Raw genomic sequence first — 17,214 nt, forward strand, 5'->3', positions numbered from 1 at the left:
ATTCTGCTGGCTGTCTTAATTACAGAGAGGGTTGCTTCTTCATACAGACTTCTCATTGTTAAGGAAAACTGGTATGTGCTAACAGCTGGATCATGGGGAAACTTAGGCTTTTGCTAATGTTGGAAAGAGGTGCTGTTAACATAAATTTAGCTCCACTGTCAGAACACGGGGAAGAGAGAAGACACATAATATTCAGAGGCACACAATAAACCTATATTCCTTACTATGAACAATTTCTATATGTTACAAGTAAATGTAACTAATATAACAGAAATTATCACAATTTTTATGAATTTATCTTCACCTCTGTCTGAAAGTGGATGAAGTAAGCAGTCTGATACTTGTCCCAAAATGAATTGGGCCCATCAAATGTTCAGAAAAACTGCTTGAGTAGCCTGATTGACACAGGCCCTCTGCCACTTACTTGACTCTTCCTCAAGATGGGAAGATTCACAATGGAAGGGGGGGGGGCGGTAGCAGGCAGCTGAGAGCTCCTAAGAATTATGTTGGAGCATCTTCTGCTACCTGAAGATTGATTGTGGTTTTAAACTACAAAAACTGTGATCCCCTGTGGCAAAAGAGAAAGGGGGTGAAAAACAAAGTCTAAAAATAGCACAAGGAGGAATTGAACGTTGCACTATGTAGAGATTGTTCTGCCAGAGTAAGCATTTCAGCTTGCCAGATGGAATGATCCTACCTCCTCTCTCCCCCCCCCCCCACTTCCCAAAGGTTTGTTTGTTTGTTTTTGCAGGGAGTCCCATTGCACAAGAAGAAGTATTTGTGCTGGCTTCCACTGATGGGACTCATTAGTTGAATGCCATCTATAAAGATTTTTATTGTACAAATACAGCTCAGGAAGGTATGGCCTTCCTATTGTTAGAATATATATTTTAAAAGAGTTATTTAAATACATTAATTGGCTTATCACAGTGTAAAATGGCTCTGTTCCATCTTTTTCTTTTAAAATACTGTGATTTTGCCAGACTTCTAACATTAATATTTTAAAATGTCTGTACACATCCAGAATATACAATAGCTATTGTAAATGTCATGTAGTTTACCTATTTTTGCAAAGTTCCTGTATGTATTGTATATGTTTTACAGGAGTTCTTTGTTTACTTCAAATAGCATTACTCTGGATTCAGCCTTGAAACCTTGGATTACAAGGTTATTTTTTGGAATAGAGAAAAAGAATTCACCAGCTTAAATAACAAATACAGAACGAATTAGTCACACAAGGACAAGTGCTTACTATAAAATTGGAATAGAATGAAAGAGCTATTCCTTTCATGTCAATAATAATAGCTGATGCATTTTAAGCTTTGAAAAGAAGCCATGGTCTAGGGAAAAATTGTTCAAACCAATTCAGTTTAAAGTTCATTTAGAAATTATGAAGGTAACGTAAAAGCCATTAAAATCTCATCCTGTATAAGATATATGGCATCTTTTATATGTGATTCCAGTGCATGGCATGCTTCTTGACCACAAAATACTTGCCACTACTAATTTATTTTTCAAGTGTTATAAAAAGTTTGAAAACAAAATATATGCTTCAGAAAGTAGAATACCAACAGCTCTTGGCAGATCATTAATGGCTCCCAGGAGGTTCCATGCACATGAGCATTCACTCTATATCAGTCTCTTACTGAGACAATCTATGTACGGAACTATTAACTCTGTTTAAGGCTAAGATCTTTTTGTGTACTCCGGTACCACCTCCAATGGTGGCACTCATCATTTGGTGGTGTGGGTAGGGCTTGTCTGTAGCATATGTTAGTGGATTAGTTTTTCATGTATTTCATTCATTGTTGTAAATTCCTGTTTTTAAATAGTTTTAATTTGCTGTATTTCACCTTGAGTCTCTTCAAGACTTTTTTCTTTTGTATAAAGCAGATGAAAAATGAAATGATAATAGAAATTGCATTTGTCAGGTGTCTTATTTTTATTATCATAATTTGAGAAGTGCAGAGGTTCTTCAGACCTCTTACTTATCAGTTACAGAAATCCCTTTGCAAAGAAGTATTGTGTTTTAATTTTATATAAAGCAGTGTTAGAAGTTGATTATCTGATGTACATTACCTGCTTAATTTCTGACCCATTAAAAATTATTTTACATTTCACTTTTCTTTCTTTGTAGGAAATTCCACTTACTTGGATGACCATGGGCCACCCCCTCGTAAGGTGAGCTACTTTCACTTCAGCCAAAATTCTGTTGTAAGCTGCTATATTTGCACCAGGTTGGTTGGGTGTGCATTGGGCAGAAGGACAACTCTATCCCAGCCCTGCCAGCCTCTATTCATGGAGTGGCAAGGAGATCCCCATTACAGCTGCCATTCACGCAAGCCGATGGATGTGCTACAAATGGGAATCCAAGCGGCAGCAACATGTGGAAAGCCCCAAAACAAGGCATTCCAGGGGAAAGGCTTGGCTTACCAGAGATCTTCTGGATTCCAACCTAGCACAGTGATTTGCCTCTCCCACATTTCCCTGTCTTTTGTTTCAGCCAGCATGAGCAGCAGGGCTTGCATCTTTTGTGGTGGTCCTGCTGCTCCAGGAAGCCCACCACAGCCTGTCATGGGTTTAGATTACAGGGTTATTTACATATGAAATAAATGTCTCTGTGGAAAGTATGGTGATGCAAGCTCTTTCCCTTCTGAATGGGAAGACACAAAAGGCAGCAGTAAAACTTGTTGATTTTCAGCTTCAACCTGGGATGGTTGTGAGCTTTTGAACAAGTTCCCTTAGTTCAGACTCCCCCTCCCATCGACTCCTTCCAGTCCAATCTGGACCCTATTATTCCCTTCACTTCTGCCATCACTTTCCAAACTTACCTTATTCATGATAAGAGACACTGTAGGAAAAGACATCTAAGATGTGGACAGATTGTGCCTAATGCTAGGGTGTTCTTCCTTTGCCCCTGGGAAGCTCAAATGATTGTGAGAAGGAATTCGAGGTGGATCTACACCAGATTGAGCAGATTTGGCTTACATATCAATAGTTTAGCCTAAAACAGTAAGGTGAATCCTGTATCTTCAAAAGAATTACATTATAGTATTATTTACATTGTATATGCCCAGACTTTCTTGAGGGCTGGGGGTATGTGGGGATTGTTTGAAAGTGAAAAATAAAGAAGTTTAAAAAGGGGGAAAGCCAAAAAGGAAAGGAAAGGATTGCAAAGCTTTGTATTGTGTGAGTAATTTTCTCCTATTTAGACATATCTTCCAAATAGGGTAGTCAGACGTGGGGGGGGGGGTTAGATTTGTTTTAAAACTGCAATACACATTGATCGTTAGACATCCATTAGCAAGAGCCTACTTGCATAAAATGGTCAGTAGGTGTGTTTGAAAACACTTGCTGCACAAACTGTACCTTTTTTTTTTTTTAACAACTAAATAGAATGTATATACCCAGGGCTTTATCCCAGTATTATTTATGTCTCTGAACATTGTTACTTCTGATTAATTTATAAACATTAAAGGGTTGATGTGTAAATTAAGTAAGAATGGTTTAATCCGTTCTGGAAGTCCGTTCTTAAACCAAAACCGTTCTTAAACCAAGGCGCGTTTTCCCTAATGATGCCTCCCGATGCCGATGCCCTTCCACCGTTCGGATTCCGTTGTTAGACTGAGGTAAAGTTCACAAATGGGGACACTACTTCCGGTTTTGCGGAGTTTGTAAGCTGAATCGTTCGTAAACAGGGCTGTTCTTAAACTGAGGTACCACTGTACTGCTTTACAAAAAAAAATTATATATGCCTGCTTATTCTGAAAGTAATTCCCTAGTTGAATAGAGGTCACAACCTCTATCTGCAACTGCTGTGGCATCAGTGAATAAAGAATTGCACATTTCTGGCCATAAATTTGATCTTCTGGCTAAATCAGTGGTTTTGTCTTGGCTGCCACAATGTTTTCATGTCTGCTATAGCACTCAAGAGGGTTTTTTGTGTGTCACTGGGGGAAAGCACCATAAATCAGTGGTCAAATCTTTGGAATCTTGAGTATTCTGAAAGGTAGCTCACATAAATGTTTGGTTTGATTTATTTTGTGTTTTGTATTGCCATCCCTGCCCCCAGCCCCCAAACTAGAAGCTATCAATATAAGGAATGTTGTGTTTCAGTTTCAAATTTTCAATTCCCTTTTCTTTTACAACCTAATTTTTGTCAACATTCTCCTACAACTTTAAGAGAGTCTTGATTTGTAAACAACAACAAAAATCCAGGTCAGAACAGTAGGGATTGTTGTACCAAATGCTTCTGCTATCCATTTTGGTCTTTTAAGACCAAATCCATCTAGCCTGCAAATTGGTGTGCTATAACTTTGATCTTCACAGTGTGAACCAGATGTTCTGAGATGCCAGAGTTGAAGAATCACGTTGAGCTGATGGCCCATGAAATGCACAAAGAATTCTGCTCCTTGCCTCCCACTTAATCTGGCTGCTAATAGCCTACTGAACCATGCAAGAGGGTAGTGGGAAGTGCCAAGTGTCACTCTTCAGCTTTGAGACATTTCTCAAACGTTTGTGTAAAAAGAATTGTGAGAGCTGAAAAATGGGAGATTATCCACATTAACTGCACAAGCAGAGGCACATGGTCCCTTTTATTTTTATTTCCTTATTTACTCACTAAGTCAATTGTCTTACCATCTGTTGCCTCTGTTTCAGTTATAGAAAAAAAAATATCAAGACCAAAATCCAGATAGGATTGCCCTAAAGGGTATAAAAATAAATAACACTTAAAAATCTACCAGCAGATTGTCTTTTGTAATCTTGGCTTATAAATAACTGCTTGCCTATAGCAAGTCAACTAGGCACCAACTTTTCTGTAAATTGAGAGAGAACTAGCTCTTCCTGCCCCACACGGTACAATTCTATGCAGTGCTCAGAAGCGATCCCAGTGACTAGTGATAATAGTTTTGAGGGTTTGATTGCAAGATTGATATAAGCCACATTATTTTAAGACACTCAGCTTGATCCTGCATATTTTTACTAAATTTTTACTAAGATTTAACCTCTCACTAAGTTCAGTATCCCTTGCTTTCAATAGGTTTACAAAGGATTACAGATGATCAGCACATAAGATTGCTATGAAAATGTAGTATTCAGTGTTCAGTAAATGTTTTGATTGGGATCTACATCAATTAAAGAGTGGGGTGTTTATTTCTTTTTCAAATATTTCCATACTTAGGGATCCATAAATGTAGTCACCAAAACCAGCTACTACCTGATTCATCTTTATTTGATTACCACCTGTCCCCAGATGCTCAGCGCAAAATGAGAGATACCTTACCTGCTACATACATTGTAGAGAATCTTGCTTCATGCAGAATGGGAGCAAGACTCCTATCTGTCTCCTGATTTCAGCAGTACACTCAAATAACTTATTTTATTGTGGATCACTGTTTCATCTCATCAACATTTGGAAATATTTATTTGTTTAGAACCAAAATTGCAACATAGCATGAGATTCATCATCATCAAATTTATATGCCGCCCTTCTTTCAAAAATTAAAGGGCCGCCCTTCTTTCAAAAATTACAACATAAAAACACAAAATACATAGCATTAATAACAAAAAAGAAAAATCCTTTGATTCACTGTGTGGATTTTAGGAGATGTGTGGAAGACAGAATATTTGCAATTTTTTTCTTTTTTCTTTACTATTTTATTTATATCGCCATGTTTCTGCCAAGGAACTCAGTGTGCCATGGATGGTTCTCCTCTCCATTTTATTCTCACAACACCCCTGTGAGGTAGGTTGGACTGAGAGACTGTGACTGGCCCATGCCATGACATGAGCTTCATAGCTGAGTGGGGTTTTGAACCATGGTCTAACGCTTTAACTGCTACACCACACTATCACTCTGAATACTGTAAAGCAGCAGGAATCTCACTTCTGATGGTCTTCTATGCCTATCATGGAGCTTAAGGCTGACCTAACTCCTCCTCTGAATCTTTCAAGTGTGTTGGCCGACTTGAAATAAGAGTTGTGTTGGTAGCAACCTCAAATAATGTGGACCTCTTTAACTGTTAAAATGCAGATCACTTTGGGATGCCTCATGGGATTCATAAAGGAAATAAATAAGTGATAACATTAAAACTGAACTAATTTTTATTATTTTTTGTAAAGATACATATTTGTTGAGTTGAGTAAACACTTTTCTCCTATCATCTCAGAATCCCTGGTGGTATTTTGTGCAGGGTTTTACCCCTCGCTTTTTTGTTTTGTTTTGTTTTGTTACGTAGCTTATCTGTAGTTAGTCTAATGGGCTCTGTTATGGAAAGTCAGTTTTATAAATGCATATGATATATCAGTGGAAATTACAGCATATTCTAAAAGAAAGGGAATCACTTCAAAAAGGATTGAGAGGAGTTAGAAGTAACTTTCTGTTAAAACTGATTATAACTTGATTGGAGAACTCTTTTGGAAATGGGTGGTGCTAGTAGGATTCTTGTAGCACACAGCGATCAGTGACTGGAATAAATTAAGCCAATGAGTTTATACTAATGAATGGAGCTAGGCTACAAGTGCAATCAACTGTAAATGTTTCTATGCAAATTAGGCATACATTTGGTAAGTGTCCAATAATGGCAACAGTTGTATCCTTTGAAATGTCCATTTGCTGAAAACAAGAAGACATTGCTGCCTAAGACAATCTAAGTTTTTCAGTGTGTAAAGTGGTGGAGAAGCAGGACACAAGCTTTGGATGTGTGTGCTAGGTTCGAACCTTCCAATTTCCAGTTAAAGGATGTCAGATAGCACAGCTACCAAAGATCCCTGTTTGAGACCGTAAATAACCACTGCAGGTGATACTGAACTACTGAGATGGAGCAGGGATCTGACTTGGTATAGGCCAGGACCATCCCATCTGTTCCTATGATTCATAAACATGGATTTTCACAGAAAACTTACAAGGGGGATATTTGTAAGCTGATGAGAAATGATATTCACTCACTTGATAACCTCCTTTCTCTCCAGAGAGCAATTGCACTTTTTGGGAGGTTGGTTAAAGCCAAGGAAATGTACATACAGTACTTGAGATGCCAGATGATAAAAACTTGGCCCTTTAAGGCATAAATATTTTAATAAAGAAAAAGGTTAAAGATCAGCCAGTGAGATTCTGCTTCTCATTATGTGTGTCATTTAACTGAATTTTATTTAGAATAGACCTAATGAAATTAATGGACTTAAAGTCATGGTCATTCATTTTAGTAGGGCTGTTCTAAGTAAAATCTAGTTGAATACCACCCGCTATCCTTAAAGTGGTAGTGTCTGGGGTGCACAAGGCAACCTTTTTTGTAGTGGCCCCAATCTATGGAAATCCCTACTTAGGGAGATTTGTTGATGTTTGCCTTCCTTCTCAAGCCAAAACCTTTCTCTTTACTCTGGTTTTCATGTGGCATTGCTGATGGTGACATTTTTGGTTTTGGGTTCAGTAAGGAGGATTTTGGTTTTCTATACTGTATGTCACATTGTAGAAATTGACTACTAATTGAGCCTAAATTAAATAATTTAAGCTTGCACAGAGTCCCCAATTGATCTGCATTACCTACCTTCCACCTTCTGTCTTAATATCCTCATTGAGAAATGAGGAGTTAACTTGGGGGTGAGGCAGTGGAGAAGGCTTCCAATCCTACTCCTACTCCTCAGAGTCCAGACCTTAGTCAGTTTAGTGTTTAGTGTTATGTTTGAGCTCTACACTGTGACTAATCTTAACCACAGCCTGTTCAGTTAAACCCAGTTCATACCCTATAGTTAGAAATTGCCTTGTTTCAGTAACCATAGTTAAGACCAACTACAGTTTGTCCCTGTTTGAACACAAAGGCAGGCCAAGGCAAAACAAAAGCAGGAATGAAAGCTTTAAATCTCCTTGCAGGCACAGTGGAGGAAGGAGTGGGAGTAACTATGTTCCTATATCTGTTTGGATTTAAGTAAACATATAATATTTAGATTTATAGTTGAATCCTATACATATCTTGTGTGAATGTTTCGGAAATGATGAAAAGAGTAAAAACATTTAAAGCAACAGAGATGGCTCATGAGTAGGAAGATGAGAACTCTCCCACACCTTGGGGATGAAATAGGTCTGCAACATTCATTTTTCAGACAAGTCTAGTTGATTTTCATACGACTACAGCAGATTTAGGTGCTTAATGAAAGCTATGCTTCTTGCACAAATTGATATGCAAGTCTAGCCACGTAAGTGAAGGATCCAACTGAATAAATTGCACAAAACAATGCAATTTAGCATCGACAGAATAGGAATTATCCAGTCAAAACTGGTGAGAGATTTTCAGCCTCTGAGGTCTTATTTCCGCATGTTGTATTTTTATAAAACCTTCACCTGTTGTACTTTTGACAGTTTCAGACAAATTAGAATATTAAGCAGTCAACATTTTTTAGGTACACAGTTAGTTTATTGGTAGTTATTTAAAGTTTGTGATAAATATTTGATATAAAGCACAGTGGTTGCATAGCACTATTAAAGCACTTTTAAAATATGCAAAATGTTACTCATGAATAAATAACATTTCCTGCGGCTAGTCATGAAGATGTAATTCAGATAACAGCCATATCACTTTGTGTCAGACAGTCAACAGAAATGAAGTAGTAATAATTCAAAATATTAAAAATTAAATTGAAAACTAAATGAAAGCTGTGATTTCCAAAGGCAAGCTTTGTGAATGAAAAATCTTATTACCTTCTCAGTCTGTCCTATAGAAGCTGCATTAATAAGATTTTAAAGTGATATGCACTTGAAGTAAGGCTGGTTTAGTGAAGTAAGCAGTACAGCTGAAGACTGCATGCAGAAGTAAACATTTTTGCATTGACTAATAAGTGGCTTGAATGAATCAATGAATCAATGAATCAATGAACCAGTGCTACTCCCCAAAAAGAATGCTGTCCTGATATCTACACTGGCATTTATTCAGATGGGAATTAATTGGAATTAAAATTTCTTCATCAAAGATTATTCATTCTCATTGCTCAGTTCTTTCTAAGGGGGTGCAACTCTGAAGTTGGACATTAAACTTGTTAGAATTGAAACACACTATGCATATTTTGAAACTCTACCTGAGTAACAACCAGACAGGGGAAGGAAGTGGCAAGGATGCAAATAGATCTCTCTTGATTGAAAAGTGCAGTCAGCTCATTGTTCTTCTCAGGTAATAGAAACAATAACTAATTGAATCTTATTGCTAGTACATTTGACGAAGAATTGGGGGGAAAGGGTTTGTGGCATTTTAAGGCTAACATTAGGGACGCGGGTGGCGCTGTGGGTAAAACCTCAGCACCTAGGGCTTGCCGATCGCATGGTCGGCGGTTCGAATCCCCGCGGCAGGGTGAGCTCCCGTCTTTCGGTCCCAGCTCCTGCCCACCTAGCAGTTCGAAAGCACCCCTAAGTGCAAGTAGATAAATAGGTACCGCTTTATAGCGGGAAGGTAAACGGCGTTTCCGTGTGCTGCGCTGGTGCTGGCTCGCCAGAGCAGCTTCGTCACGCTGGCCACGTGACCCGGAAGTGTCTCCGGCCTCTTAAGTGAGATGGGCGCACAACCCTAGAGTCAGACACGACTGGCCCGTACGGGCAGGGGTACCTTTACCTTTTTACCTTTAAGGCTAACATTTATTGTGACATAAACTTTTTGTAGGCTAATACTTAAGTCCACAATAATTCTGTTAAATCTTGTTGTTGTTTAGTCGTTTAGTCGTGTCCGACTCTTCGTGACCCCATGGACCAGAGCACGCCAGGCACTTCTGTCCTCCACTGCCTCCCGCAGTTTGGTCAAACTCATGCTGGTAGCTTCAAGAACACCATCCAACCATCTCATCCTCTGTTGTCCCCTTCTCCTTGTGCCCTCCAACTTTCCCAACATCAGGGTCTTTTCCAGGGAGTCTTCTCTTCTCATGAGGTGGCCAAAGTATTGGAGCCTCAGCTTCACGATCTGTCCTTCCAGTGAGCACTCAGGGCTGATTTCCTTAAGAATGGATACGTTTGATCTTCTTGCAGTCCATGGGACTCTCAAGAGTATCCTCCAGCACCATAATTCAAAAGCATCAATTCTTCGGCGATCAGCCTTCTTTATGGTCCAGCTCTCACTTCCATACATCACTACTGGGAAAACCATAGCTTTTACTATACGGACCTTTGTTGGCAAGGTGATGTCTCTACTTTTTAAGATGCTGTCTAGGTTTGTCATTGCTTTTCTCCCAAGAAGCAGGCGTCTTTTAATTTTGTGACTGCTGTCACCATCTGCAGTGATCATGGAGCCCAAGAAAGTAAAATCTCTTATTGCCTCCATTTCTTCCCCTTCTATTTGCCAGGAGGTGATGGGACCAGTGGCCATGATCTTCGTTTTTTTGATGTTGAGCTTCAGACCATATTTTGCGCTCTCCTCTTTCACCCTCAATAAAAGGTTCTTTAATTCCTCCTCACTTTCTGCCATCAAGGTTGTGTCATCTGCATATCTGAGGTTGTTGATATTTCTTCCAGCAATCTTAATTCCGGCTTCGGATTCATCCAGCCCAGCCTTTCGCATGATGAATTCTGCATATAAGTTAAATAAGCAGGGAGACAATATACAGCCTTGTCGTACTCCTTTCCCAATTTTGAACCAATCAGTTGTTCCATATCCAGTTCTAACTGTAGCTTCTTGTCCCACATAGAGATTTCTCAGGAGACAGATGAGGTGATCAGGCACTCCCATTTCTTTAAGAACTTGCCATAGTTTGCTGTGGTCGACACAGTCAAAGGCTTTTGCATAGTCAATGAAGCAGAAGTGGATGTCTTTCTGGAACTCTCTAGCTTTCTCCATAATCCAGCGCATGTTTGCAATTTGGTCTCTGGTTCCTCTGCCTCTTCTAAATCCAGCTTGCACTTCTGGGAGTTCTCAGTCCACATACAGCAGTATGAGCCTTCCTTGTAGAATTTTAAGCATAACCTTGCTAGCGTGTGAAATGAGTGCAATTGTGCGGTAGTTGGAGCATTCTTTGGCACTGCCCTTCTTTGGGATTGGGATGTAGACTGATCTTCTCCAATCCTCTGGCCACTGCTGAGTTTTCCAAACTTGCTGGCATATTGAGTGTAGCACCTTAACAGCATCATCTTTTAAAATTTTAAATAGTTCAGCTGGAATACCATCACTTCCACTGGCCTTGTTATTTGCAGTGCTTTCTAAGGCCCATTTGACTTCACTCTCCAGGATGTCTGGCTCAAGGTCAGCAATCACACTACCTGGGGTGTATGAGACATCCGTATCTTTCTGGTATAATTCCTCTGTGTATTCTTGCCACCTCTTCTTGATGTCTTCTGCTTCTGTTAGGTCCTTACCACTTTTGTCCTTTATTATGGTAATCTTTGTACGAAATGTTCCTTTCATATATCCGATTTTCTTGAACAGATCTCTGGTTCTTCCCATTCTGTTGTTTTCCTCTATTTCTTTGCATTGCTCGTTTAAGAAGGCCTTCTTGTCTCTCCTTGCTATTCTTTGGAAATCTGCATTCAATTTCCTGTATCTTTCACTATCTCCCTCGCATTTTGCTTGCCTTCTCTCCCCCGCTATTTGTAAGGCCTTGTTGGACAGCCACTTTGCTTTCTTGCATTTCTTTTTCATTGGGATGGTTTTAGTTGCTGTCTCCTGTATAATGTTGCGAACCTCCACCCATAGTTCTTCAGGCACTCTGTCCAGCAAATCTAAATCCTTAAACCTGTTCCTCACTTCCACTGTGTATTCATAAGGGATTTGGTTTAGATTGTATCTTACCAGCCCAGTGGTTTTTCCTACTTTCTTCAGTTTAAGCTTGAATTTTGCTATAAGAAGCTGATGATCTGAGCCACAGTCAGCTCCAGGTCTTGTTTTTGCTGACTGTATAGAGCTTCTCCATCTTTGGCTGCAGAGAATATAATCAATCTGATTTCGATGTTGCCCATCTGGTGATGTCCATGTGTAGAGTCGTCTCTTGTGTTGTTGGAAAAGCGTGTTTGTGATGACCAGCTTGTTCTCTTGACAGAACTCTATTAGCCTTTGCCCTGCTTCGTTTTGATCTCCAAGGCCAAACTTGCCAGTTGTTCCTTTTATCTCGATTCCCTACTTTAGCATTCCAATCCCCTATAATGAGAAGAACATCCTTCTTTGGTGTCACTTCTATAAGGTCTTGTAAGTCTTCATAGAATTGGTCAATTTCAGTTTCTTCAGCACCAGTAGTTGGTGCATAAACTTGGATTACTGTGATGTTAAAAGGTCTGCCTTGGATTCGTATCGAGATCATTGTATCATTTTTGAGATTGCATCCCAGTACAGCTTTCGCCACTCTTTTGTTGACTATGAGGGCCACTCCATTTCTTTTACGGGTTTCTTGCCCACAGTAGTAGATATGATAGTCATCCGAACTGAATTCGCCCATTCCCGTCCATTTCAGTTCACTGATTCCCAGGATGTCAATATTTATTCTTGCCATCTCATTTTTGACCACATCCAACTTACCCAGGTTCATGGTTCTTACATTCCAGGTTCCTATGCAATATTTTTCTTTACAGCATTGGACTTTCCTTTCACTTCCATGCATATCCGCAACTGAGCGTCCTTTCAGCTTTGGCCCAGCTGCTTCATCAGCTCTGGATCTACTTGTACTTGTCCTCCGCTCTTCCCCAGTAGCATGTTGGACGCCTTCCGACCTGAGGGGCTCATCTTCCAGCGTCATAACTTTTATATGCCTGTTGTCTTTGTCCATGGAGTTTTCTTGGCAGGGATACTGGAGTGGCTTGCCGGTTCCTCCTCCAGGTGGATCACGTTTGGTCCAAACTCTCCACTATGACCTGTTCATCTTGGGTGCCCTGCTCGGCATAGTTCATAGCTTCTCTGAGTTATTCAAGCCCCTTCGCCACGGCAAGGCAGTGATCCATGAAGGGGTTAAATCTTAGATGTGATTTATTATATTGCTATACAGTGGTACCTCAGATTAAGTACTTAATTCGTTCCGGAGGTCCGTACTTAACCTGAAACTGTTCTTAACCTGAAGCACCACTTTAGCTAATGGGGCCTCCTGCTGCTGCTGCGCCGCCGGAGCACGATTTCTGTTCTCATCCTGAAGCAAAGTTCTTAACCTGAAGCATATGTAACCTGAGGTACCACTGTAATAGCTTAACACAGAGAAGAAATACTTCCTGGATTTTGAGGCAGTGCTTTCTTTCAATCTCTGAAATATGTGCATTTAATTTTGAAACACTCATCTCTTGAGTTACAACAAAATTATTCTGTGTATTTAAAGATTTCTAAATAGGAAGGCTAATGTGTATCTCTTTGTCTAGGTACTTCCATTCCCTAGCCAAGTGGTGTATAACAGGGTTGGAAAGTGTGGGAGTCGAACTGTGGTTTTGCTGTTGCGAATTCTGTCTGAGAGACACGGGTTCAACTTGGTTACATCAGATATTCATAATAAAACCAGGCTAACCAAGAATGAACAGGTAAGTTGTTTGTGCCTTTTTGTATGTTATGGTTTTCATTTTTAGAGTAATTTAATTCTGAGTATTTTTGATAGGGCATTGCAGTAAATTATTTTTCAGTAGAATTAGAAATATTTTTATATTAAAAATTATCACTTTCTTAGCTAACAAGCTGTTAACTGCATATATTTTTTGATCATTCTGGCAAATGGTATCATAAGTAAATTATAGCTGAGCTGATAATTAAGTTCATTTTTGCTACTGTTTTATCAGTATTTAAGGGGGCCCTGCTTTTGGCAATTTGTGGGGAATTAAACTGTAAGCGACGTGAAAGTGTTCACTTATTCCGGAAATGTTGCATTGAATAGACTTCATTTGCTCCTAGATTTTTAATGGTCAGGATCATTCATTTGAAACCAGGAATTATTGCTCTTAGTCAAAGTCCTATTAAATTCAGCGAGACTTACTCCCAGGTAAATGAGGTCAAGATTGCAGTCTAAATCAGCTTCCTTAACCTTCAGTGATGTTGGTGCATAGCCAAATTTCATTGGCTATATAGCATTGTGAGGTCATTGAATTTTCTGGGATGGTCTGAGAATACTGTTTGAAAGAGAGAGAATTCCTAACCAAGGAAGGAAATGGGCACTGAAGCAGCAGCAGATTGGGGAAACAATGGCAGCAAATAGTATGGAGAAAGGCAAACATTTTCAGAGGTTGGTTGTTTTTCTTTCTGGGCCCTGCTCTAAAAGCTCTTCTTTTGCACTGAAAGCCGAAAAGGCTAATCAGTCATTGCAGCCTGAAAACAAGCCATGAAATTATCCAGTGTAAGATACTGATGCTTACTTTTAGGATCAAAGCTGCTGCTGCATGCTATGAGGATCAATTAACCCTGTATATAGTAGTTGTCCAAAAATAATAATCAGAGACAGATCTTGCAGTAAGGACTGGGAGTTCAGAATTTTCCAAGTGGAAGCAGAACATCAAAAAGGTTTGAGGCAAGGAATGGGGTAAATGGGTTTTGCAGTGAAAGCTGCAGATAGGGGAGAGAATATTGGAGGCCAGTGGGACTGGCCCAATACATTTTGGCTCCTGGAGCAAACCACAAAATGGTCCTTCCCCCCCACAACCAGGGAAGAAGGGGTAAATGAAGATCTAAATCAAGAACAGAGGGGGGGCATAAAAATCAAACAGTGGTGGTTGAAGAGGGAATCAAAACCTGTCACAGATGTGAAGGCACCCACTCTGAATTATGCCGTTCAGATGCAGAGCCCAGGAAACCACAGAGGGCAGCACCCACCAATTCCTCCCTGGGGGGGGTGGAGGAGACCAGCAGAGCCTCCTATTCACTGAGAGGCCGCTGTGACATTGGGGTGTGTGTGTGTGTGTGTGTGTGTGTGTGTGTGTGTGTGTGCTGCCGAGGAGGTGACAGATTTGGACTCCAAAGAGCATGCCATAGCTGTTGCTGCCATGCGGCAGCCACCGCCAATGCATTCCTTGGAGGCCGGATCAGCTGCCTCTGTGGATCCTGCTGCCTGAAGTGGTCACTTCTCCTTGCCTCATGGGTGGGCTGGCCCTGGAGGGACAGCAGCGGCAATTGAGAATGGGAAAATAAGCAGGAATTCTATTTCAATTATTAGCAAGCTGACTAGATCCACATGCAGTGGAGTTTTCATGAGCTTCTGTAATTTAAAGGGGAATGGACTTTCAAACTGCTACTGGCTAATCAGTTTCCTTTTGGCCCATAGACTCCTGCTATGTATATACAGCTTACTTTGTGGTTTGCTTAGTGCCTGTTGCTTTAAGACTCCATACTCTTGGGCTAGATTAACTAGATACTATTGTCATGAAACCCACTTTGCCACATAGTAAGTCTATTTTAATTCCACACTTTGCCACCTTCCCCAAGCAGCAGACTTGCTGCTTCCTTGTTTTCCCTGTGTTGCTCCAAACCAGGGGTCAGCAACCTTTTTCAGCCATGGGCCGGTCCACTGTCCCTCAGACCATGTGGTGGGCTGGACTGTATTTTGAAAAAAATAATGAACAAATTCCTATGCCCCACAAATAACCCAGAGATGCATTTTAAATAAAAGCACACATTCTGCTCATGTAAAAACACCAGGCAGGCCCCACAAATAACCCAGAGATGCATTTTAAATAAAAGCACACATTCTACTCATGTAATTCCCAGTCTGATTCCCAGACTGTCCACGCACCGGATTTAGAAAGCGATTGGGCTGCATCCGGCCCCAAACACAGCCTGGGAAGCCCTTGCCATTGTCTCTAGAATTTCTCGCAACCCTCAGTTTATTCTGGGTCCTCCTAGCTCCATCCTTTGAAGCCATTCTTAAAGGCTTGTGTAAATTGAGCCATTTTATGATGTTAGCGTCACCCCATACACACTATCATTTTATAAGAAAGTAGGATTGGCCATGATTAAGATTATAAACATCTGAATACCTAAGCTCCATTGAACTTGGTGGGGCTTACTTCAGATTTGAGATGCACATTATTGTGATGTAAATGACCTGACTTTAATTTAAAAATAATTTTCTCACAGCAATATATGTATAATTTAAAGCCACTGTTTATTTTTATTATTTCCCAAATCTTGCAGATTTAAAACAAAAAATCATTGTAGAATATGAAAATGTGTTGCTTACTAAAATATTCTTGTGCAGTGAAAACGTTGTACCTGTTGGTTTATAATCTAAGTTAAAGTTCTCTGGATTTTATCTAAAGTGGATCAACATTTTTGTTTTCCTTTTAAAAAATGAAAAGGAATGATTTGAAGAACTTATATGTTTAGTGTTGATACAGTAAAAGGTTATTTTAGTTCCAGGTAACCAATTACACTTCCTTTGGATGAAACTGAATTTTGTTTGCATCCTTCATATGAGTGGCCTTTCTCTTAACCTGTCATGAATCAACCATTTCTCTACGCCACCAAGTGGAATGCTGCTGAAAACGCAGCTCAGTGTTATACTAAACAATCTTGTACACCCTTATTGGGAGATCCAAGATGATATTAAGGAGCAAAATTTTTCTCAGGCTTCAGTACTAAAAATACTTATTAGAATGTAAGACCCGTTGGACACAGTTTAACTTCCTTCTGAGTAAACATGTATAGATTGTGCTGTCAATACAGTATTAACCTTTGCTCTGTGATTTCAAAAATTGAAAGGCAGAAATAAGCCCTACAGTTGGGTGTGCTAGGTTTAATAATTCCGTCACTCTCCTATAGTCTTATGGAGTTGCCCTTTCTATAATGTACAGAAATGGAAGTAAGTCAAAATTGTGATAGAATAAACAGGCTGCTGTTATCAAGCCTCCTCAGTAGACACATGTTAGACATTGGCATTCGTGCATCTTGGCAGATTTACCCAGTAATTTATACTCACACAGGTCTTAAAGATGCAGATCTCTATTGAGAATCAAAATATACACATTTAACATTTCAGTGGGGTATAGCTCCACAACAATTCATATCTATTAACATCAGTGGGCAGTAACAATATGCATACATTTCTACGGTTTCAGGGGATTAGCTAACTACAGAACAACTAAATGCACGCACACAAGAAGGAACAAGCGCACAAGGCATTGGAGGAGATGGGGGATGAGTTCAGCCTGCACTGTCTATCTGGGCTCATCTTGTAGACCAGGCCTCATTCATGCACAACTGAGCAGGAGGATTCTTCTGGGCAAAGGAGGCCCCTGAATACCAGCTTCTGGGAGCTTCATGTGAGCAGAGTGCTGTTGCATCCAGGTCCTGCCATGTG

General features: G+C 40.0%; 1 protein-coding gene across 1 annotated transcript in view; it reads left to right on the forward strand.

Annotated features, from left to right (window-relative positions):
- UST (uronyl 2-sulfotransferase) overlaps positions 1 to 17,214 on the forward strand; it is a 112,611-nt gene that overhangs the window by 37,563 nt on the left and 57,834 nt on the right. The window contains exons 2-3 of the mRNA XM_083608021.1: positions 2,138 to 2,181; positions 13,301 to 13,456. Coding sequence (XP_083464147.1) covers positions 2,138 to 2,181; positions 13,301 to 13,456 — 200 coding nt within the window. The remainder of the gene's footprint in view (positions 1 to 2,137; positions 2,182 to 13,300; positions 13,457 to 17,214) is intronic.

This window comes from Podarcis filfolensis, assembly GCF_964270895.1.
Source record: "Podarcis filfolensis genome assembly, chromosome: 3".
NCBI lineage: Eukaryota > Metazoa > Chordata > Lepidosauria > Squamata > Lacertidae > Podarcis > Podarcis filfolensis.